Raw genomic sequence first — 24,005 nt, forward strand, 5'->3', positions numbered from 1 at the left:
AAGGCCTCAACCGGGCAGCCAAAGCTTCGGCTTGGCCGTCCGCCTCCTTTTTTGGTGAAGCCTTAAATCGCCATCAAACTCGCACCAAAACGTCTGAAATTCTCCAAATAGCTTTCTCTCATCATGGGAAACAAAAGCCCCTTAATTTGGAGGCTCAATTCGTTCGATTTCGTGGTCGATTTAAAGCTCAAAAACTCCTCCATATTCGGCCTTCATAGACGTCTATTTACAGGCCATTTCGATCATTCAAAAGTTCGATCTCGACCAACCCATGAGCTTTAGAGTCTCTACCTTCCCCAAGTCGGTCCAAAAACCCACTGAAAAGCTCAATTTTCGCGATCTCAATGGCTAAACTTTCGACCACTTTTGGTCGAAAGTTGGCTCGATTTCGACGTAATTTTGGCCATTTCTTGGCCAAGAATCTTGTCTTGGCCTTGCCCTGAGGCCTCCCAGCCCCTTCCTCGTGTCTCCCATGGCCAATTTCGACGATTTGAAATGTTGGTCAACCATGGCTGATCTGAGGTTTCTTGAAATTATATTTTGGCCCCTCAAACTTTGGCCTTCACCTTTTTGGCCCTTTTTACTTAACCCCTGAATTTTTCAATATTTTATTTAAGACTCTCAAGTCCTAAAACATCAATTTGACCCCTGAGAATTCAAAGAAATTATCGTTTTGACCTCTCTCTGGCAAATTTAGAAAAACTACACTTAGGTCCGAATCTCTGTTTTGGCCGTAAACTCTTTTGTCTTTTTATGAAACTACTGAAGGGTTGTTTCTTATAAAAAAAAAATAGATCCCTTTCAAGCTTCCGTTGACTTCCCGGAAGTCGCCTATAAAGATTCGATTTTGCAGCTCATATAGCAACTACATTTTAGCTTTACCGAAATTCATTCCTAATTCAATTTTTCTCGATGCTAAAAATCATTTCTCGAAGTGCTCGTCAATCTCGTATCATTTTCCTTAGATATCTCGGCTCCAGAGCACTCCCTGTAGTCGATTCAATTAATTTTTCGAGTTATTTAAATATCAATTATCCCTAAAATTTTATTTTTCAAATAAAACACTTATTTTCAAATAAGTTTAATTTCTTGGGTTTTACAAGTATTATTTTTAAGTAATAATTAAATAATAAATATATAATTTCTGAAAGAAGGGAGAAGGAGAACTCAGAAGCAAAAGACGAAGGAAGGTTAGGGTTACGTTTGCGTTCTGTGGATGGCAGTTCGATCAGTGTTCGATGCAGCCGCGCTTAGGGTGGAATTTGACAACGCTGGAATCAACACTCACTTCATCCCTCTCATTTGGAAGTAAAATCAGAAATCTCTCTCTCTCTCTGCTTGTTTCGAACTTTGTGCTTTATTGTGAATGTGTGGTTTATGTATAGGTTTGTGATTCAGAACCCCAACTGTGAATGGGGCGAAATTCCATCCTTGCCATCGGCGGCTTACGCAGTTCTTCGATCAAAGTTCAGGCCTTCCACTTCTGCTCTTCACTCCGTCTTCCATTCCACGGACCAGGTCACTACCAAGCTTCTTATTCGGTTGCAGGTACTTTCTCATTCAAGCACACAAAATAGATAGATCGGTTAACATAGAAGCTATTTTTGGATCCCAGAGGAAAAGGAATTAGCTAAGCTTATTGACATTCATGATTATGCGTGGCCAAAAACCAAAAAGGGGGCATTCTTTTTCTGCTGATAAGTACTTTTTGTTTTTCTAAGCTGCTAGAAATCTAGCATCAAAATGCGGTGACAGTGCTACTGTTTATTTTAAATGTACAGATTTCTCCTATTAATTTAAAAAGGCCCAATTTATTGGGCGTAAATTTATCTGTATGGTAGAGACGTAGTATCTGTCCTCTTCTTTCCTCTTCTGCCTGATAGAGTATGTTCTTGTTCTTTCTCTGTTACCAGAATGGCGAATTTGTGGAAGCTGTGATAATGAGGTATGACACTCGTTTGGGAAAATATGGTGGGCAACCTCGTGCTGGTGGCCCAAGGTCAACATTGTGCATATCTTCTCAGGTACTTTTCTTTCTTCCCCTTGTAGGTTGGTCATTTTGTTGTCTAGACCATAGTAGATATAGTACTGAATTTGCCACGGTACGGTATCATACCAATTACCAATACCGGATGAAGTTGAGTACCATTTCAGATATATCATTCTAATAAATTAATTATATATATCAGAAAAAATATATGAACCACAACAATGTATCAAGCCTTAATCCCACCACGTGGGGTCAACTACATGGAATTTTAGCTCACTAGTCATTTTTGCATGAATTGTACATAAATTTTTTTTATAAGAAAAATGTATAATTAAATAAAATTTCCACACAACAACATTCTAGAAACATATAAAATCACTATTATTGTTAGAAAATATCCTAAACAAACAATTTAAGATAAAAACATAACAATATAACAATGTCTCCAAACCAACACATTAATAAAAAAATATAACAATATAACAATGTAACAATGTCTTTACCTTTCTGTATTGTAAACAAAAAAACTATTCAATTGGTGATAATAGATGAAAAACATACAATTAATAATATATCTGCCATATTAATGACATAAAAACCCTATTACTAGGACCTGCAACAGGAGTGAATTGTAGGGATTTCAGTGCTGCAAGTACTTGCAACAGGCTTGCTGTAGGGACCTGACAAAGGGACCAATTACTCCATGTGCTAGTGGTACTGGCAACTGTACTGGCTGTTTGTTCACCCATATGACAGGGACCGGCTGTATGCCAGCACCAACTGGTACCTCTGCTGAAAAGGAATGAACATTGTTTTTGCATCGGATTTCTTTCAGCACAGTACTGGTCAATATGGAACAACGTTGACAAATATGCTCTAGAACATTCCAGAATGCTAATATGGAAAGTTCTAGTTAGATCGCAATTATATCTCTTTCATACCAGAGTATTGCTTTGAGAGTTTGTAGGAACATGAGACGGTCTCTCTTTTTCAATGTGATTTTAGCTTGCAGTTGTTATTTTAAAGTCTTACAGGTATGCAGGGTTTTTTCCCCATTGATTTTAGCACCATTATTCTGCGTTTCAATGTTTTCCTTTTCTGCTACAGGTTGGATGTAAAATGGGTTGCAAATTTTGTGCAACTGGTAGCATGGGTTTTAAAAACAATCTATCTTCAGGAGAAATTATGGAACAATTGGTGCATGCCTCTCGCTTATCACCAATACGCAATGTTGTCTTCATGGTTAGTGATGTTTTATCTTTCTGCATGTTAGTTATCCCAGAGAAGACATTGACTTGTATTGGATGTCAAATGGTTTTTGCATCTTTGAATCATTGACCTTTTCTAGCCAAAAGTTTGCTGGTGAGTATTAGTATGCCACTTCTTAGCTGTCAAATTTTTGAGTAATGGAGTAGAAATGTTTGCAATACGTTTGTAGAAACTTTGCTAGATGTACTAAAGAAAAATTAATCGTGGGGGGAGTATAGCTAATTTCAGTGTTATATATTCGTAGTTCATGGTTTCTTATATAAGAAACTTTTGTGCACATACACATATTTTAACAACAAAAGTGTATAGGTGTATTCTTATTGAAAACATAAAATAAATATAAAAAAACTTTGTACTAGTCGCCAACCATTCTTCAATTTTTCTTTTGTTGTATATATTGACCCTTTGTATAGGTGGAGTCTTCTAAGTTCTAAGATATGGAAGACTAGGATGTCTTGATTTGATGGATACCACAATTCACAGGTATATATAACTCATAGGTTAGGAATCCTTATTGCAGTTATTTCTGTCAAGAAAAAATCAATTGTAGAAATCCCTATGGGTCTTGATTACCCATCTAGTATTCTGATAAGATACATGGTTAGCATATTTATGACTTGGATTAAATATATTTTGATAATTAATAGATAAATATTAAAATATTAAATCTCCTCTTAGTAATTAGTATGGTTAAGACTTCTAATTGTTGTTGTTTTTGGTGGTGTAATAGCTAAATATTAAATACATAATTACAAGTATATATAGATTCGTAAAATAGATGTTACCAGGTGGGCCATGTTAAGTCTTCCAAAGAAATTTGGCTAGGATCTTATTCCTTTAATTTGAGATCTTAATGGAAAATAAACCTATATGGAATTAGAACATAATGACATCATCAACTTGGAGTCTCCAAAGATCATGTTGGAGAACAATTGAATCACCTCTCTATTTCTTTCCTCTTTCTGTTTCTTTTAGCTTCAATTTTTTTTAATCTCCCCGTCAATTGTTCATTGCTGAAGATAAAGGTCAATACTTGTTTGGTAAGTTGATTCTTTAGAGACAGTATTACAAAAACCAACATCTAGCATTTGTGTAATCGTAAAATTTCATTAAAGCTAAAAGAAATGTTTTATTGTATGGCTATAAGATCATCTTTGTTGTATGGCACAAATGTTGGATGGTTAAGTATTAATATGTATAAAAAATGTTTGTAACTGAGACAAGGATGTTACAACTTATTTTTGGTCATACAAGAAAAGATAAAGAGTTAGGAATGAGATTTTTATATAATAAGGTTGTCGTAGCCTTTATTGATGATAAGATGCAGCAGATGTGATTGAGATGGTTTAGATATGTGAGAAGAATGTGGGGCAACTGGATAGAATTACAGAAGTTTCTAGTGAAAGAGCTAGAGAAAGATAACAACAACAACAAAAAAAAAAATCTTGGTGGAAAACCCTTGGAAATGATATTATATAGTATATATGACAATAGATAGAAATAGTTGGAGAACTAAAATTCATATGGCCAACCCTGCCTAGTAGAATTACGGCTTAGGATTACAGATAATATATTACAAGAATCTCCTCCCCTACCACCTCCTCCCCCCATATATATATATATATATATATGTATTTTGCTGTATGTGGTGTGCTATGCCGATTGGTAGCAGCAGCACTGGATATATGGTGTTTTGACACTGCTGATTACAATTGCATGTATTCCATCTCATGCTATGGCACTTGTGCAGTGAGTAGGCATGGTCACCACAGTAGCATAAATGGTTAACCTTGGTCAATGAGGTACCTTCTGCTGAAATATGTAAAAATTTCCAAGCATTGAAATCTATAGTGGTTCACTTGTATGGTTATGCTTTTATAAAGAAAGGAAAGACATGGCGTTTGTGGACATGATGGTGGTGGTGCATATCATTGATGATAACTGTAACTCTGTGAGCAAGAGGAGAATAAAATTACTGATGATCACATACATTTTTTGGGGAAAAAAGAAACTAAGAGGAAAGGCAGGGTATTATAATTTCAGAGCGATAATTTTGCTTCCCTTTTAGTAGGATTTGCTTGTGCATAAACACTTCATAAAGATTGAAGAATTTCTTGCTTCAGGATCACTAATTTGGCCTTTGTAAAATATGGCTCCACTTGATAGTCCTTGTTATTTCTTTTTACAGTTGCTACTTTTCCAGCTAGGATGTTGGCCATACTTGTGCGTGTTACCATGCTTTCTTTGAATTAGGAGTCCTTCTTTGAATTAGGAGTCTTTATGTAACATATAACAGCTCCATGCTTGCTTGTTTTTATTGACAGGGAATGGGGGAACCGCTGAATAATTATACTTCCTTAGTAGAGGCTATTCGAGTTATGATTGGATCTCCATTCCAGCTATCACCAAGGCGAATTACCGTGTCAACCGTATGCAGTGCACACTTAAATATTATGTTTACTTGTTTTTGTTACTTGATGAAAAATTAGAAAACAACAAATTCTGTTCTTTACTATCTTCTCTGTTCCATTAGGTCCTTTCTGATAAGGTTCCAGGTGTGAGTATATCCCTGTGATTGGATATTGCTATGGCTAACCTTTGATGCTGTAATGGTTACCCATGTCCCCATTCCACTTATCACCTGGATCATCCAGAATGTCAATTGCTCTTGATATTTACTTTATATGTGAAATTTTGTCTATAAGTGAAAAAAGCAACCTAGTGCCCAGAGTCCTGACATTGCAGGGTCAGCAGTCTATTTCTGCACATGAACAAGCTGTTTACATAGTATAAGCCCTCGACTTCCAGGTCTTGATAGATTAACCTTTATTGCTGCTTAGGCTACCTTCTGAATTATGAGTACAACACAAATTTGTACCCCCTGGTTATGTAGGTTGCATCACCTTGTATGTCTTATCGATGACAGTCCATCTGCTTTCATGACAAGATGTCCAATCTTCTTAAGAATGATATAATGGCCTTTCCGTAGATTAATGATTATCCAATAGTTTAGATTGTTTAAAGGTTTGGGAATTATATGGCAGAAGGTCCAGAATAGATTGCTGACAACTCTCTGGCACATTGTATCTAGTAGGGGAGATGCATCTCAGTTATTTTTCCCTAATGTTTTATGCAAGTTATTTGGTTCAGAAACTGAAAAGCAGAAAAAAAAAAGAAGTTCTATGCATCTCTCCAAGAAGAATGTAATACAGTATACTACTTCTAGATCTTTTAATCTCATATAGATTATGGCCAACGTCGGATAAATTATTTTTGAAATTGATGATTACCAATGTGTAATGAGCTGACAGCTACACTTGATATTACAAGCTTAGTGGTTTAATAACTTTCTGTAGGTTGGAATTACTCATGCCATCAAGAAGCTGCATGGAGACATACCAAACTTGAACCTAGCAGTCTCTCTGCATGCACCAGTTCAAGATATCCGTTGTCAGATAATGCCTGCAGCTCGGGCTTTTCCTTTGGAAAGACTGATGGAGACTCTGCATGAATATCAAAAGAGCAGGTGAAAAGTTGTTTACTCAGCCACTTTACAGGAGGAAGTTTCATTATTATTTTTCTATAGATTGGACTTTTGAGAAGTCATTCCTGAGTAAGTAGTAACAGTATGCTCATTTGGTCTTAGTCAGCAAAAAATATTTATTGAGTACATTATGCTTGATGGGGTGAATGATGAAGAGCAGCTTGCACACCAGCTTGGCAAATTGTTGGAGACATTTGAAGTGGTGAGCCTAAGCCCTTGCCTTAGAATTGTCCTTTGTAGTTTGCAGACAGCAAATATGGTAATGCTTTGCAAAAGTTCAACTCTGTTGATAATATGTTTGTGCGGTTTCCTGAGTTGACATGCTTTAACAAATTCAATTGTCCAATGAGATACATAGGGATAGTGATTTCTCAATCAATTGCTAGGATGTATCAAATGCACTTGGCAAACTACTTTCATTGCTGAACTCTGCAAAAATTATGCAAACTACTTTTGATGACAGTTTAGAGTTCTTTCTGAATTAGTTGCAACTTACTACATGATTCAGCTTCAGCCGTTTCAACCTTGTCTTGCTGTCTACTTTGATTCTTTATAATTAAAGAAGGTTCATACTGTGGTTAAGCCTTTAGCTCATCCTGCCTAGTGGGATTAAGCCGTAGTGATTGTTGTTATTGTCATACTGTGGTTAAGCCTTTCTCCCAGAAAATGGAGATGGGACTGTATTGGGTCTGAAATATTTCTACCTAAATGATAAATTTATAATTACATATAAAAATCTCTTATCAGAACTCAAAGATTAGTGGCAGATAAATCCATCAGTGTTCGCTTGATATTTTTTAAAGTGTAAAATGCTAAAATGTTAAGTTGAAATATAACATAGGAGTTTTTTTCTTTTGATTTGATCAAGGAACCTCAACCATATCTTAGTTCTAATATTTGTGTCAATACACCTAACTGTAAAGGCAAAAAACTTCTGTAATTGGACGGGGATACCTTCTAGACTTTTCATTTTCTATTCTAATTGAATATGTGAAAATGTCAGAAACTCTCAATAGTTTTTCTTGTAATTCTTCTCTGGATATGCTTGGATTCTTGTAGCATGTAATTTTTTATGCTTGGCATCCTGCTCTCTGATGCTATATTCTTTAGCTGGTCAATCATTCATGGATATCTTCTATTTCTTCATCTATGAAAGCTTTGTTCTCCTTAACATTGCATTCATTGTCTGCCTCCTGTAACAGGTTGTCAACTTGATACCTTTCAACCCAATTGGTAGTTTGAGTCATTTTAGAACCAGCAGTGAGGAAAAGGTTACCAAATTCCAGAAAATACTTAGGGGAACCTATAATATACGGACGACAATTCGTAAGCAGATGGGTCAAGATATAAGTGGTGCATGCGGTCAGCTAGTGGTTAAGCTACCTGATAAGAGTTATACTGGCAGCCCAAATCTGTTGACTGACATTGAAGATCTTAGTCTATAGTATAACCAGTTTTCAGGTTTGATTCTTCTCTTCATAAGAGTTCAAAAATATGATCCCACCTAACTACGTTCATAAGCATATATATATGCATTTCTGTGTGCTTTCTCACATTCTTATGGCATTCTTCTATCCCTTGGGGAATTCATTTGAGATACTGCCATGATACATGCATACCAGGGCAACTGTGATCTGTCTTCTTAAATGTCACTCAATATTATTGATTTAGAGAGCTTGTGCTCTTTAATGGCTTGGAAGGGCTGTGCAATAATATTCTTCTGGAATTGGCTCTGAATAGTTATTTATGTTGAAGAAGACAATTATATAGCCCATGAACATAGGATAATTGATTTTTTTTAGCATAGGAAGTTTTTGTGTACCTTGTTGAATAGAATTCCAGTTTAATTTATAAATAGAAATTTTCTCTTGTTTGCTCAAGGATGGTTTCTTATGTATGCAGCTTAAGAGGCTGAGGATCATGCTTAAATACAAACATCTGCACCAAATGCCATGAATTTTGCCAATTTTGTTGTAAATTCATTGTTTAGAGGTTAGTTTTCTATGGCTAACAAAGAACAACAGAATGGCTGACACAGTTGAGGTGTTGCTTTTGTTAGTCATCGAGATTTTCAAATTGGACTATATTGAATTGCAATGATTTTATAGGAATCATGTCAAACAATTTTATTGATTCTCTAGATTGGAAACTGTTTGCCCCTTGATTGAAACATAAAGTGTAATCATCCAAACAAATCTGTTTCTAAGCAAAAAAAAAAAAAAGAAAAGAAAAAAAAAAGAGCATAAATCAAATGATCAAGATGTCTGTAAATGCAGATTATTGCCGCTGTGCTAAACCGATGCCTTCTACAACATTTCAAGGATATATCCCTTCTTCTTTGCCTCCATGCATGAATGGAATAACTAGATTCAACTTTCATCAAATTAATGAATCTGGAAAACACAGTACAAAATAGATGACACAGAAAATACCGTTGCTAGATTGCACTGCTTCTTCCTGAGCTGAGCCCCAGCTTTGCTGACCAAAGAGTTGGGTGATTGCTGGAATCTCTGTTAAGTAGAACAAGTAAATGTCAGTTTTAGCTTAAAAGTTCTGAGTTTAATGAAACCATAGAATAAGAAAACCGAACAAAAGTGAAGTGAAATGAAAAAGACCCTTTATAGTTTGAAGAGAAACCAGCTCAAGGATGCAAATATAGGAAGCTACCTTGCTACAATTCTTTTTCCTTATGTCAGGCAAAAAGTATTGAACTTCAACCTGCAAATGAAGAATCAAATGTACACAAACTAAACCTGAAGAAGAAAAATTTGGGAGAACTAATCATATGACTGAATATATTTTTTGAGAAATTTCAATTCAAGTTCATGGACAATTTGCAAGGAGAAGCCATGAAACAAACCTCTTCAGTTTTGGGTTCTTACAATTCAGGGCCAGATGGATCCTCTGCTGGTTTGAAGTTGAAGATTTCCTGAAGGTGTTCATTTTTCTGCTCGTAGAATCAAAGATATTAACTAGGTATAATCTACACTGTAAGAATTGGTCACTATTCCATTTTTTCTTCTTCTTAATGTTCTTTAGAGTTCAACTCATAGCAAGAGATAGAGATAAAGTGAGATAGCTGACATATTTTAGCTGCAAGGAATACACTGCTTATTGTCTTTATATTGAGTTGAGTTGAGTTGTGCTGAGTAGATTTGTAATAATACCACTATATATCTCTTGTAACTTTCTCTCTTTTATCTCCTCTCAATGGATTTTTTTCAATTTTATTGTATTTTCAATCATCAGGGACATGTAATGAGATTAATGGTTAATTAGGAGGAGAAAACCAGCCATCATGTAGGTTTCAAAACCTGTTCCCAGAAATTGCCTTAGAAACATTACCTGTTACGAATTTGGAAAGATCATAAGATAACTTAGAACACTCTAAATCCCCCCCACAAGTAGACAATTGGAATAATAAGTAACCCAGAAAACACACCTGCTTTAACTGCGTCAATGTTGACAACATTAGGCTATGGCCACAAATGTCCATGCGCATTTCCAGTTTACATTCATCCTGAAACAAATGAATTTTGAACGAGTATACCGAAGCAAAGAGACTCATGCTGGATGTATAAACCAACATGTACGGATTAAATCGTTCCCTCAAAAAGCTTCAAAATTTCCCATTTTGAGTTGCATTCTTGCCTTACTTGATCAATGATTTTGTCCTTCCATTCTTGCGGGGACAAATAGGTACAAGCTTCACTTGAGAAGGTCTCGACCCTGCCCTTCTTGAAGATAGATTTCTCCTCAACTTCTAGCAGCTCGATAATGTAAGACATTACCTTGCCATTGATATTTGCAGTAGCATGGATTTGTTATATGTTCGAATAGAAGGCGTTCAACTTGAGAACTCTTTTAGCGGTGGACTTTATATTTACTGAATCCATGATTGTTGATATTGAGTTTGATCCGATTTCTTACCCTTTCCAATGCTTGTTATTGAGCCTCTTAACATCAACTGTAGTGAGAAGCAATGACCAAGAAGGCAATGCTGCATCTAGAACTGGTACCGAGTCATCCTCCGAATTTTTCTTGGAAATCAAACAGCACGTTGATTATTATGTGTTGGGAAGTTGCAGAAAAAGCCGAAATGATTATGGACTGACCGATCTCAGTTGGGTGGGATGTGTTTGTTCTTTGAGATAGTGAAGAAACTTACACTATGGCTGGAAATATGATTCGATGAAGTGGCATACGATTTCCATTGATGATGCTTGGGTTTCCCAATCATCTTCTGTATCAACTAGAGTTACAACTGCCAAACACTTGGAAACCTGCCCAGAAAATAAAAATTAATTTGCCAATAATTTGAAGGATTTAACAAACCAATGACTTGAGTTGCCAAACATACCTCCTTGCTAGAACCAGGCTCCGTGGTAAAAGTGAGGCAGGGGCAACATTATGGTAGCAACTCTGCACTGCAAGAAAACCCACCTCAACCTTTTAAGTATCAGACTAGGACTAGTTGTCCATTTATATTATAAATTACATTAAAAATGTGAAATTACTTGTTTTTGGCAATATCCTGGAGTGGGGTGATGATCTATGAAAGCCTTCACAATCTGAGACAATGCCATCTCTCTCTAGTCTTCTTTTCCTGTGATGAGAAATAAGAATATTACAACAATAACCACAAATTTAAAATCACTAGCAAATATCTATTAATAAATAGGTGATTTTGATATTATGAGTTATATTAATAACGTGAATGACTGAATTTAATAAAGAATTAAAGTTTAGTAATTGTGATTACAAAAATTAAAATATTTGTTACTGAGATTAAAATTTAAGATAAATTTCATTAATCTAATCAAAACCTAAATTCTAAAGCTAATTCTAAAACAAAGATAAATCTGATCTAAATGGAAAGATAAGATTGATGTAATCCCAAACATACAACCCATAAATCTTAATTCATTTGATTATTATGTCTAGCAATAATAAATGCTGTAATCTTTTTGTTGATCTGATTATACCTTGAACTGATAAATCCTCCAACCGCCGTTTCCAGCAATTCCCATCGACGGTGACGGAGTTGCGGAGAACTTCTCTTCCGTCTCCACTGCCAAAGACGACGTCAAGTTCGGGTTCCGGTGGTCGGAGATGTACCAGAGCAACCTCGCTGGCACCGTGGATCCACACGACCGCGCCTTCGCGTGTCGAATTAAAGGCTCCAACTCTGATCCGCTCCCCAAGCGTCTCACTGTATTGGTGCTGTGGAAGTCGAAGCTTTGCAAGAACGACATCGGTGTCAAGGTCAGTCTTCTCAACGGATCATCAACTGTCTCCAATATGTGAGAATTTTGATATTTTTGAAATGATGCCTAGGGCTGATGAAAGGGCGGATTGGCTCCGAGAACGCGGACATCTTTTGGCCCTAATCCACGACCTTGAGGGGGTCCAAAACCGAGTCCGCAATCTTGAAGCGAAGAATGAAATGCTGAAGATAAAGAATCTTTCTTTAGAGGAAGAATGCCGAAGAATAAGGAGTGTGGATGAGAGGCAACAAAGGGCGTTTGATGAAATGCAAGTATCGTACACCATCCTTACCCAAGACCACAGCCAGACCATGGAGGCGTTGGAGCAAGCTCGCGGCGAGAGCTCATATCTTCAAGCATGCCTTCGAGAGGCATGACACGAGCTTGAGAGGATAAACGTCACGACCATTCGCTCGTAAGCCGTGGAGGAGTATTGACTCTCTAAGGATCGCTACAAGAGAAATGAAAGGTACTCTTTAGACTTTATAGTTTTCTAAGTTGGTCTATACTGATAAGGTCTCGATGATGGAGGTACTAGATTGGAGGAGATATGACCTAGATTCTCGTGCTCTCAAGGAGTATTTGAATATAATTTGCGTTATAAAAATCTCTATAAAATTTTTGTTAATGTGGATATCACTTTATCTAATAAGAGTTGAGAATTAGATTTTATATAATAAGATTGGTGTGGTGGTTGTTTACGAGAAGAAGTTTGATGGGATTTATTACCCTTTACAACGATCTAAAAAATTTGATTTTATTTCTAAATTCTTTTATGTAAGATAATAATTAAATTATGCATACCATCCTCCATTTAGAATATTTAAAAGAAAAAATTATTATTAGAACTTATTGAACTATGTCTCATGTTTATCTAAAACTCATAAGTTGCATGATGTGTAATTAATGGACATAATCTTTGAATTTAATAAGTCAAGTTTGTTGAACAAACTCTAAATATACAAGTACAATTTGTAGTAAAAAAAATTTAAATTCATGTAAAATAACTAATGAAATTTCATTTTATTTATAATTTAAAAATGAAAAAAATTAAGTGAATGATAATTAGGAAATTAAATGCTAACCTTGTATTATTTTAATTTAAGTCAATGATAATTTGTTGCTGGTTTGGAATTACAAATTTTTTATTTTGAGTAAGGAATTATAATGAATTTGTTACACTGCACCTGCGTTTGTAGTCCAACGGTTAGGATAATTGCCTTCCAAGCAATAGACCCGGGTTCGACTCCCGGCAGACGCACAAGAAAAATAATTTAATTTTTAAAATATTTTTGCCCTTCTTCTAGGATTGCAATCCAACCGAGCCTAACTGATCCATGAGTCAGTTTTTAAGTTTGGGCTCGGCTCGTCAAAAAATTAATGAACTAAGTCATTCGTGAGCCGATCTTAGTTGGATTTAAAATTGGCGATTAGAAAAAAACACAATAATGGTGGGTTTTATGTCAAGGAAACATATTACTGCCATTGGCTCTCACTGTGCGGTGGCGGGTTTTGTGTGAAAGAAACATATTATTGCAATTGACTCTCACCATTATTATGGGTTGAATTCGGCCGCTCACAAACAGCTAGCTTAACGAGATATTTTTTCGTAATACTACTCATACATCGATACAGAAATATATATGGTCGGTTCCAGTCGATCAATTCTCATCGAAGAGAAACAAGAGCAGTTAGAAGTAATTTGTTGGGAACCGCAAAATTCAAGACTAAAATCCAATTTATAGAAAAAAGGAGAAAAAAAAAAAAAAAAGCAGTAGAATTTGATTTAGATCGAAATTGAGAAATCAACTTAAGATGAACTCATCTTCTTCTTCTTCTGACTGCGACGAAACAGGAGACGGCAGCCATGATTACAGTGACGGCGAGGGAGCTGACGTCGTCGAAGATGGCTAGAAACCGCATTTCTTGAAGGTCCCACAGCGTTGTAACGCAGAGCCACAGCCCGTCCACTATCCCCAGCAAGTTCGCCATTAATTAATGCCAATTAAACGCTAGCTGTAGCTACTCGCTGCGCAGCTGCAGCTTGTAATTCGTAACCAGAGGAAGAAGAAGAAGAAGAAGAAGAAGAGACGTTAAGTATGAGAGTGAGAGAGATGCATGGATACAGCCAGACAGGTGTGGTTATAGTTATTAATGTATATGCGTGCGTGCATGCGTACGTACGCAATGGAAACGAAATAATAAGATAAGATCGAATGTGATGCTTCGGGGAGGCTTCCTAGATTCTTGTCCTCTTCAGGGGACAGTAGGCCCCGCCGGATGTTACAGGGGTGGCGACAGCCACCTGAATTTCCTAGGAAATTTCATTTACACCCATGGCCACAACAAATGCCGGCAAGTCCCATCTTAGTTGGGTTTGAAATTCTCGGCGGTTTTAAAGGTTGGAAAAAACACAGGTGTGGTTATATAGGCTGTGTTCTCTGTTTTTAAGTTATTTTTAATTTTTAATTTTTTAAAATAATAAAAATATGTTCTCTTAGTTATTTTTGAAAATATATTTAAAAAAAATTATAAAAAAACTCAAAAAAATAAAAAATTATTTTGATTGTTTTCATTTAAAACAAACTCTAAACTCAAAACACATTTATTTATTTATTTATATTTTATTATTGTAATGGAAAAAAATATTATAAAATTTATTAACTTTAAAATTTATATATATTTTTAATAATATATTAACATTGAATATTTCTAATTTATTGAATAAAATATTATTAAAAAATTATTTTCAAAATTTCAAAGAGAATGCGTTTTCTAATTTTTTGTTTTGAGAAATAATTTTTCAAAATGATAAAGAGAACGCGTTTTCATTTTTCTAAAAACAGACCGTCAAAATAGAAAACTGAAAATGAATTGAAAAATTAAAACTAAAAATTAAAAAGTAAATAGTTCATCTATTTTGAGGTGTCATTTTAACGTTTTTAAAATGTTAAAAAAATATTTTTAATCGTTTATGTGGTTTTAAAAATATTTTGGAATCATTTTGTAATTTTTTATTTTTTTTAAAATTTGTTTTTGAAATATATTTGAATGTATTATAAAATTTATATTTATTTTTAAATTGAATAACTATTTCTTATAATTTACTATATTAAAAATTATATTCATAAAAAAACTTTTATATTTTTTGAAATACACATTTTTTCTACATTTTTATTTTTTACTTTTTTAAAAAATATAATTCTTTTATTTCCATCTCATATTGTCTATTTCTCATTTCTATTTTCGTGCAACTTATAATAGTGGTGGGTTATGTCAAAGAAATATATCACTATCGTGGACTTTCATTATTATTAGTAAAGGTGTTATATGTATTTTCCGCATCACCCCGTATGGGCTAGACTCGGTCCGATAGACCGGCCCAATCACCCAAGGCCAAGAAGGCCCGGACGACCTCGTCAAGGAAGGTCTAGCCTCCACCAAAGATCCGGAACTCGTAAAGCGAGCATATGGCGAGCTCCCGGTAATCCCCCAACGAGCTCGGAGCAATCGACTAACGAGCTCCTGAAATATCCTCCAGATCGCTGGCTCATCCAGGTCGCTGGCCTAAAACCTCCAGCTCGCATGAGCGGCAAAGCTGCTGAGAAGTCAGAGGTAGGGTCCGATTACTTTATCTGTAACAGCCCATGCCCCTCGTAATGAGGATCTCACTCCAGGTCTTGCGAAGGCGGTAAGAACTGTTTGTCCCCCATTATACAAACACTGTATTTTTATATATTATCTAGATTGTAAAAGCCCCTCAAGATAAATGAGAATAAAAGAGACCATGAGGGGCAAGGAGGGAAAAGGAAAAATAATAATCAGATACCGCCACTCTGGGAGAATAATCGGATGGTGGCCGTGGACTAGGCATCGTTCTGGCCGAACCACGTAAAAGATTCTGATGTACACGCTTGGAACTTTAGGGGGAGGGGTTTTCTTCCTTCCTTCTCGGTATTTTTGGATTGACTCACCGCGGCCCAAAACGAATCACGGTCGGCCGAAATCAAACGTCAACAAAAGGTAAGTAAAATTTATTTTAAATTAAAAAAAATCGTTCGATTCAAGACCGAGTCTTTCTAATTTAGTTTTTCGTTCAGATATTAATTTTTTTTGGACTTTTGTTTGGACCAGTTTTATATGTAAAATATATTATTTAATAGTTAATAAATATAATATAGTGAAATTCTCGCGAGATCAGTCTTTCGTTTTAACATGAAAAAAAATTAGAGATAAAAAATAAAAAAATTAACACATTAACATAGAATAAAAAGACTTAAATAGCCTTAATTTAAATTGAAAGTATTTATCTCTTTGGGACCAAAGATGAAATTCCTCGACGCTGGCGCAGCTCAGTCCCAAGATTTTTGTAAGAAAAGTAAATCACGGAACCCAATAATGAGATTCGAACACGGGACTTGTAACTGGATATATAATAGCTAGAATCTAAATCTCTTTGGAATCAACATATGTACGGTCTCAATAATTGGGCTATGTCCATGGGGGTAAGTATTTTTCTCTTTATTCTATATTAATAAGCTAATCATCATTTTAGGTGTCAAGAATCCTAAATTTTAATTCTCAAAACATAGGTTAAGTGATGGGTAAGTGATAAGTTGGGATTAGTACCAGTAAATCATGAATTCAATACTCGGCTTAAATAAGAGTCAAAGACTTGCTTGTGATTTACCTTATCTGTTAAAATTAAAGCACAAATAATGAGAGATATCGCAAGGATGGTAATTCTGATAACTTTAAATTTTAGGGATATTTTAATAATTATACTTTATAAAGATATAAAAAAATAATTTTGACATTGCTCAAAATTCGAGACCCAAATTACTTTGTTGGCCTTGCTTTAGGAACAGAGAAACAGATAGACCGCGCCTGATGTCCAGGGTGGCATCGTAATCTTCTTAGTTCTTACAACCTGGCAATCGCAACTGTGGAGCTGGCCACGTCCGCCAATTCCATTCCATCGCCCTCAAACTACGTCGTTTCTGTCCGCGGCAAACAATTTCAGCATCAAGCGCGGCCAGGGGCGTGAAGCCACTCCCAGACGGCCACCGCTCCCCTGAATAAGGCCAAAATTGGCACGTCGCAGCTCGCAATGGAGTACGTGTTCAAACATAAAGCGAAGAAGGCGAAGCTTCACTCCCACTTGTCATTGCTCAATGCTTCCTAGTTCCTGAATTGTAAAGGTTTTGGATGGAAGCTCACCAGTGAATGAATGTAAAGTGAGAGAGAGAGAGAGAGAGAGAGAGAGAGAGAGAGAGAGGGAGGCGTTGAAGTTTCTTCGCCGGATCAGAAACCTGAGTTTCCTTTTGTGTTTTGGGGCTCAATGCGGATGTGGGAAGCTTTTCTCAGTTGGCTTCGGAGGTAATTAAGTCTTTTATCTTCGTTTGTTGGTTTTGTTTTGGTTCAATTATTGTGCATTCTTTAATTGAGCCGTTTGATTTTGGTCCTTTTGATGTTTATGAGTTTATCCTAACGAACCTTGGTATTTCTCGCGAAGACAAAATCCTGGGTTCCTCTCCGTTTGGTCAATGAGAAACTGCTGGATGAGATAGTTAAGGTTTTCTGGGTGTGTCTGTACCGCGGCATGAGTTTGTTCTTCAAGTCTTGCCTCTGAAATTGACCGTTTCGTTGAATGCAGTTCCTGATTCGAAGAGTCTATGACTAGTATTGATCACGAACTATTCAGGCCATAGTTTATATTTTCTTTTTTTTTTCTTACGTTTTTGAGGAAAGAATTATTCTGTAATTAGCTAATTTCCAAAGTAATGGAACAAAGAGCTTCTCTGAGATTAGATGTAGGTAGTGGAGCTGCCTAACCTTGTACACGTCCAATATGGGAAGTTGAAAAGCAACTATCTCAATTGCAGTAGATACACGGTCAGACGAAAAAGACGAAAAAAAAAAAATGCAAAAGAATATATGGTCATGATTTTTTTTTTTTAAATATTCTATTTATGTTCAACCAACAAAGAATAAAATTGAAAGGTAAACAACTCTGAACTATTGAAATCAGGTCCTACAAGCATGATGGCACATCACAATGGAATTAGACTATGGCTCTATGAACCTCGTGTTGATCTGAAATTTTTGTTGAAGTGTGAGAGATGTAGTTGTGAATCATATGACTTTGTTGGATAAATAGCTCAACACCAGTACTTCTTGGAGGGCCAGCAGGCAGACATATTATTATGGAGAGAATATATTGGTGTTCATCAGGGTGGAAGAGGCTCCACTTGTGTATAGGAGGCAGATTGACCTTGATAGTGAGCACTTTTATAGTTTGATGATTCCTTCCTTGCCTTTGGTGCTTAGGTAATTCCAAAAGCTTTAGAGGGACCTTCTGTTGAGTGGTTTTAGGGATGAGTTCAAGTGTCGCCTGGTGGGCTGGAAATAGCTTGCACTTTGCACCCCTTTACACCTGGGTGGCTTGGTATCTGGAGACATTCTTATGTTCAATCAGGCTCTTCTTAGGAAATAGTTACTGAATTTTATATTTGGTCGGTGAAGTTTTGCAGGAGGGTAGTTTCTTCCTGATATGTACTTTCTTGGGTATGTGGTTGACACTGTAGGTATCCTTATGGTTACCTTTTATGATGTGGTATTTGCTTTCAAATGAGTAATTGCTCTGAAGTTGGTGCAGGGACAGAGTGCACTTCTAGGACCAGTATTTCCTTGGGCATTTAAAAAAGATGATTTTCTGGTTTTAGTTTGTGTGCTGATGTATAAAAGGGGGTGGATGATTTTCTGGTTTTAGTTTCCGTGGGCAATTTTCATACTATTTATAAAAAATACTAAAAATTTTCCCTAGTCAGCATCATATGCCAGCACGATAAATTTGACAGTAGGACTCACCCTTGCGAGGAGCAAGTTCCACCAAGGCTGCTTTGCACTTTTGAATTGCAGCCATTGCAGCCTTGGTGGAACTCGCTTCCATGAGGTGGGAGTTCCACACTGACTCGCTCCTCACAGGAGCGAGTTTGTCCAGTTAAAATTGCCATGTTCGCACATGATCCTAACTTGGAAAAAATTGTAGTATTTTTATAAGTAGTTTGAAAACTGTAGTATTTTTACAAAAAAATCGATTTATTTGGCTGCCATGTACTTCATAAGGTGCAGGACATCTCCTTTTAGGTTCAATTTGAATGACTGGCAAGTTGTCTGCTGTATAGAGTTTCTAAAAGGTCCAGTTTATAGAGACGTTGATTATCTTGTGTGTTTTACCACCTTTCCAAGGAGTGATGATTGCATCAAGTGGATCAAATCTACCTTGGGCCACTTTCAGGTAAAGTCTTCTTTTTGGTTGATCATGGTTCGGCAAGATTTCCTTGGAAAGTTGTCTGTGCTCCCAAGGTGGCTTATTTTTGTTGATAGTGGTGCATTTATCGTAGTCACCCTTATGTTATTCATACAAAATTTTCTTGATCCTATAATGATAAATCTTCATTTGTTCCACTTCATATCACTTGCTCTAATTGTAGGAGCCATATCCTTCACATTCTGTATAATGTATTATGGGCAATCTTCCCAGATTTTTGCCTAGTTAGTTATCAGAATGATAACTTGGCTTAGCTTATATTTTTGATAAGTTGCTGTGATACATGAAAGAGTTAGTTATATTAGTATGGACTAAATCCTTTTGTAGGTTGTCTATATAATGCCATTTTGTAATCCTATCAATTATATTCTGGCCTTTTTATGCGTCCACAAGTGCTTTTTGAGAATTGTTTAGTTTTGAGTAGTTGTTTTATGTGTCTTTTGCCCGTTGTAGGGAGAAAGAAAACTCATGTTACCATATCATCTTACCTTCCGCTGCACCTCTCTGACATCTGCATAACTACCAGTCCTTTTATTTTCCTTTTAGTTATTACTGGGTGATTGATATTTTGTATTTGCAGCCTTTTCTTCAGGCAAGAAATGGAACTATCTTTGATAGGCCTTCAAAATGCGGGGAAGACATCTCTTGTAAATGTCATTGCAGTAAGTTAAATTCATGAAAAATGCAAGAGTTATGTTTTTGTTCACGTTCTTGAAATGATTGGTGCTAACTAAATTAAAACTGTGTTGGAACTCATCCCAAGACTAGTGGCTACAGTGAAGACATGATCCCCACGGTATGCAATTTATATTCTCATAAGGAATTTTTCCTATAAGCCAACTTTTAATTTAGAACTATTTTCAGATTTTCCCATAATTCTAACTAGATTTTAAATTGATTTCCTCCCCATTATAGGTTGGATTTAATATGAGGAAGGTTGTGAAAGGAAATGTCACAATAAAGTTGTGGGATCTTGGAGGTCAACCCCGGTTTCGCAGTATGTGGGAGAGATATTGTCGTGCAGTTTCAGCCATTGTGTATGTTTTTACCCGTTTAACTTTCCTTTTGACTACCTTGTGTATTTGGTCTTGTAATTTTCTCCACTGCATACATTTCATTGGATATCCATGGCTTAGGCTGATATCTTATGTTTGTTAAGTGCTTTATGGGTTAGTTACACAAGTTCTAGCCCTCCATCTATCTCTATATTTTATGGGTTTCCCACCATGTTTTCTTTGGTATTCCTTTCCCCCTTTTGCTATGAACTTTCTCCATTTCATCCTTTACTCACATGTGCTTCTATTGGTCTTCTTTTCACGCCTAAATCATCTTAATCATAAATCATGCATCTTATCTTCAATGAGCGCCACTCCAACTTTATTATGAATGATCTTGTTTCTTATTTTGTTTTTTTTTTCTTATATAGCTGCACATTCATTGTAATGTTGTCATCTCAACTATGTCATATTTTGCATGTTGGTGCTTAACTGTCCAAGATTCTAAACATACAATAACGATAGTCTTATACTCATTTGATCTTATTCTATTTCTTTTTTCTAAAATAAAATATTTAGATTAGCATTAGGAATTCTAAAGTAACAAAGGTAGATAAGTGAATAGGATAAAACCAACAACCAAAAAAAAAAAAAAAATGAAGAAGACCAATAAAATAGAATCCTTGTGTAGTAAGGGCCATGGGTACAAGGGAATGGTTGTTTGAATTCTCCAAGGTATGGGCTGAAATTTTTTCTCAAGCGCAACTCTCTTTTGATGGTGTAAGGGATAGAGCATTACTAAACAATTGGTCATAAATTTACACACCAAAAAAAAAAAAAGGTCATAAGGAAAAATTGGCAAATATTATCATTTAGTTCTTGAACAATTTCTAATTTTGGGCTTAGAAGGCATTATTCTCAGTTGGTATTATTTTATTTACTGAATTGCCTTTATTTAATTTGATTGCATCATGCCCGTTTTCCCAAGACCTTGATCAAAATGTGCCTTACCATAATATCAGTGGAGTAAGGTGTTGCACTTAATTGGTGGTTGTTTGGTTCTATGGTTCCAATTTTACCTAGATACTAAATGTTCAATTGATCGGTGTCTCTAGCACTATAGTTATTTTGAACTTAGTCGTTGTCGTTATGTTAGAATAATGATACACTTCTCCTCTACTTCTAGTATTTTTGGTTACCATATTTGTAACACCATTAACAAAACTTATAAAATATATATTTCTTTCCATACCCCTGCTGTATCTGTATTCTTTTACTTTTATTCTCAAATTTCCATATCCCATGTCCATATTTGTATCCATTTATATCTGTAGCAATGCCTGGTTTGCCTCAAATAGTATGGAGAGAGTATAATTTTCAACTCGATTGCCAGCATCACCTTTATTATCTCTCTTATAGTACAAACAGGAACAAAATTCTGCAATGGGTAAAGCTATTTTCCTGGAGTGCAATGGCTGTGCTAGTTCAAAGGGTTACATATGTGGATTGATAAGTTTGTGTTCTTTTGGCCAAGTAAAGGAGGGTAACTGGGGGACTACTCATGTTAATGACTCTGCTTAGATGTGAGAATAGTAGCTTGTATGTACTGGGAATCAGAATGAAAATTGGAACTTTGACAGGTTTGAGACATTGCCTAACTCTAGCCCTATTAGAAGCAAGTAAATCCAAAACTCTCATATCACAATCAAGAATGGAAATCATGACCATACATGATGGTTGACATTATGGGAAAAAGCCTTGGATCATTCAGCCGACCTACAGGAATGGTGTTTCAAGCAGATATGGCTATCCTTTTTGTAGTTCAATATGGTTCTTGAATCGCACTCTAGAAAACTGCTTGAAAAGTTCTTGGCATATTGGTACTGGTGAAAAGTCCTTTGCAATTGCATATATATCTTTTTTTTTTTATTATTGTAGGGGATACTAATAATATCCAACAAATAATGGATAGGTTTAGAAAAGGTTGGTTCATCCTACAGGCTTGTTTTCGGAAGTGGTGTTACACCTTGATGAATTAAGATGTCTATACTTGATAAGCATCTTCATTTACTTGAAAGGCAGGCATAAAGGTTTCCTACAGAAAGCATTATCCTTTAGAAGCTGAGCGATGTAATACTGTCATTTGCTTTACTCCACATTTCAGGCAGTGAGTGATATAATATGGTCAGTTGTTCGTATTCCTTCATGCTTTGGGCTTCTGATGCCTTATCTCTCTATACTTCCTGTATTGTTATTCACCATAAAAGAAAAAAAGAAAAGAAAAAGAAAGAAAGTGAGGATCTGTTGTTACCATTTCCTCTGCTTTCTAAATTTCATGCTCTTGCATGTTTGGACTACTACATTCATTCTTTTCTGTTCTTGGAGTAATAGTTCATAGTGTATTAGGAGCTGATGAGGCACGGGCACGACATACCTTAAAAATGAGATTGCCACATCAAAAGAGTACTGATTTTTGTATTAACCACGTGGTTTTGGACCTTTGGTAATATTGTATTCTATTTTTCTTTTAGTACCTCTTGAACTTTTGTAGCTCATTCTTGGATGATGTGCTGTAGTAGGGTCAGTTGTGCCCACCTCATGCATCTTAAGCATTCATAGTATCATTACTCCGTTGTGTTATTTCCTGATCAGTATGCATTGGTTCTATGCAGTTATGTGGTTGATGCTGCAGATATGGACAACTTGCCAATTTCAAGAAGAGAACTTCACGACCTTTTGAGTAAACCCTCATTAAGCGGTATCCCTTTGCTGGTACTTGGTAACAAGGTTGACAAAGCCGAAGCATTGGATAAACAATCTTTGACAGATCAAATGTGAGTATACATTGTAATTATAATTTGCCCTCAGTTCAAGAAAGATCTAGTAATCAAATCCTCCTTGCCACGGTTTCATCCTTGCTTGGAATAGTTTTCATCCACCAAATAGACAGCTCTGACAAAATATGGAAAACCTCTCATGAACCGCACAAAACAACAAGAACATTACTGGATTACGTCCTGGGAAATTTCCTTGTTACTCTTCATGCCCTTCTAGGATAAGAACTGGTACTGGAGTGCGCATAGAATGCGATCATTTCCACCCTGGCTCTCAGACTGCATCTTGTCTTCGATGCCTAAGAACATTCTTGTTTTGTGCAGGGATCTGGAGTCAATCTCAGACAGGGAAGTTTGTTGCTTCATGATTTCCTGCAAGAACTCCACCAACATAGATACAGTAATCGATTGGTTTGTAAAGCATTCAAAAAAGAGAGGCTGAGTGGGAGTGCCATTTTAGCCCTTTTGGGTGGATTTCATTTTCTTGTCTTGGGTTGGCTTTCTCTTGCTTTGGCTTTGTTGGCATAAGTTACATATCAAGTGTAAGTGTACTTCTGGGTAGATGATGAAATCCCACCTCCTAGTGTTTAAACTTATTAAAACTCTGTGTTCCAATTCAATACATGAATAGCAAAATAAAACTTTTTATGTTTACTTGGTTCCATAGTTTGTGGATTATTTTCCATATTCGATTAATTTACTCGGTGCATACTTAAAAGGTAATGGGCACTTTCTGGTTATGCAGAACAAGACTTTAGATATTAAACTCTATG

The 24,005-nt window shown here is 36.0% G+C and overlaps 2 protein-coding genes, 1 long non-coding RNA gene and 1 other non-coding gene across 13 annotated transcripts; 3 read left to right on the forward strand and 1 right to left on the reverse strand.

Moving 5' to 3' along the window:
• Positions 1-1,160: 1,160 nt before the first annotated feature.
• On the forward strand, positions 1,161-11,968 carry LOC127801515 (uncharacterized). Of its 9 annotated transcripts, XR_008023065.1 has the most exons (11): positions 1,161-1,308; positions 1,386-1,548; positions 1,914-2,024; positions 3,098-3,232; positions 5,584-5,688; positions 6,616-6,785; positions 6,906-7,005; positions 8,006-8,264; positions 8,706-8,795; positions 9,693-10,582; positions 11,824-11,963. XR_008023065.1 is itself a non-coding variant. In XM_052336730.1 (9 exons), exons 1-8 carry the CDS (start codon positions 1,217-1,219, stop codon positions 8,757-8,759), a joined length of 930 nt encoding a protein of 309 aa, XP_052192690.1. In that variant the 5' UTR covers positions 1,161-1,216; the 3' UTR covers positions 8,760-8,795; positions 11,824-11,968. The 9 variants fall into 9 exon arrangements, 4 of the variants coding, with proteins under 4 accessions (XP_052192690.1, XP_052192688.1, XP_052192686.1 ...); XR_008023066.1 differs by lacking the exon at positions 8,706-8,795; XR_008023068.1 differs by lacking the exon at positions 8,006-8,264.
• Positions 9,166-9,748, reverse strand: LOC127801516 (uncharacterized). The gene is made up of 3 exons (XR_008023070.1): positions 9,664-9,748; positions 9,471-9,521; positions 9,166-9,313 (listed from the first exon to the last, which is right to left on the reverse strand). It is a non-coding gene; the product is annotated as an uncharacterized LOC127801516 (long non-coding RNA).
• Positions 11,969-13,259: 1,291 nt separating the features above from the next.
• TRNAG-UCC (transfer RNA glycine (anticodon UCC)) lies at positions 13,260-13,331 on the forward strand. The gene has a single exon. It is a non-coding gene; the product is annotated as a tRNA-Gly (tRNA).
• Positions 13,332-17,119: 3,788 nt separating this feature from the next.
• LOC127801468 (ADP-ribosylation factor-like protein 8a) lies at positions 17,120-23,886 on the forward strand. 2 transcript variants are annotated; one of them, XM_052336660.1, is made up of 7 exons: positions 17,120-17,449; positions 19,322-19,370; positions 19,984-20,065; positions 20,167-20,199; positions 20,319-20,440; positions 23,071-23,232; positions 23,557-23,886. In XM_052336660.1, exons 2-7 carry the CDS (start codon positions 19,327-19,329, stop codon positions 23,672-23,674), a joined length of 561 nt encoding a protein of 186 aa, XP_052192620.1. In that variant the 5' UTR covers positions 17,120-17,449; positions 19,322-19,326; the 3' UTR covers positions 23,675-23,886. The 2 variants fall into 2 exon arrangements, with proteins under 2 accessions (XP_052192620.1, XP_052192621.1); XM_052336661.1 differs by lacking the exon at positions 19,322-19,370 and having other exon boundaries at positions 17,122-17,449.
• The last annotated feature ends 119 nt before the right edge of the window (positions 23,887-24,005 follow it).

Source organism: Diospyros lotus, chromosome 5, assembly GCF_014633365.1.
Source record: "Diospyros lotus cultivar Yz01 chromosome 5, ASM1463336v1, whole genome shotgun sequence".
In the NCBI taxonomy this organism is placed as follows: Eukaryota; Viridiplantae; Streptophyta; class Magnoliopsida; order Ericales; family Ebenaceae; genus Diospyros; species Diospyros lotus.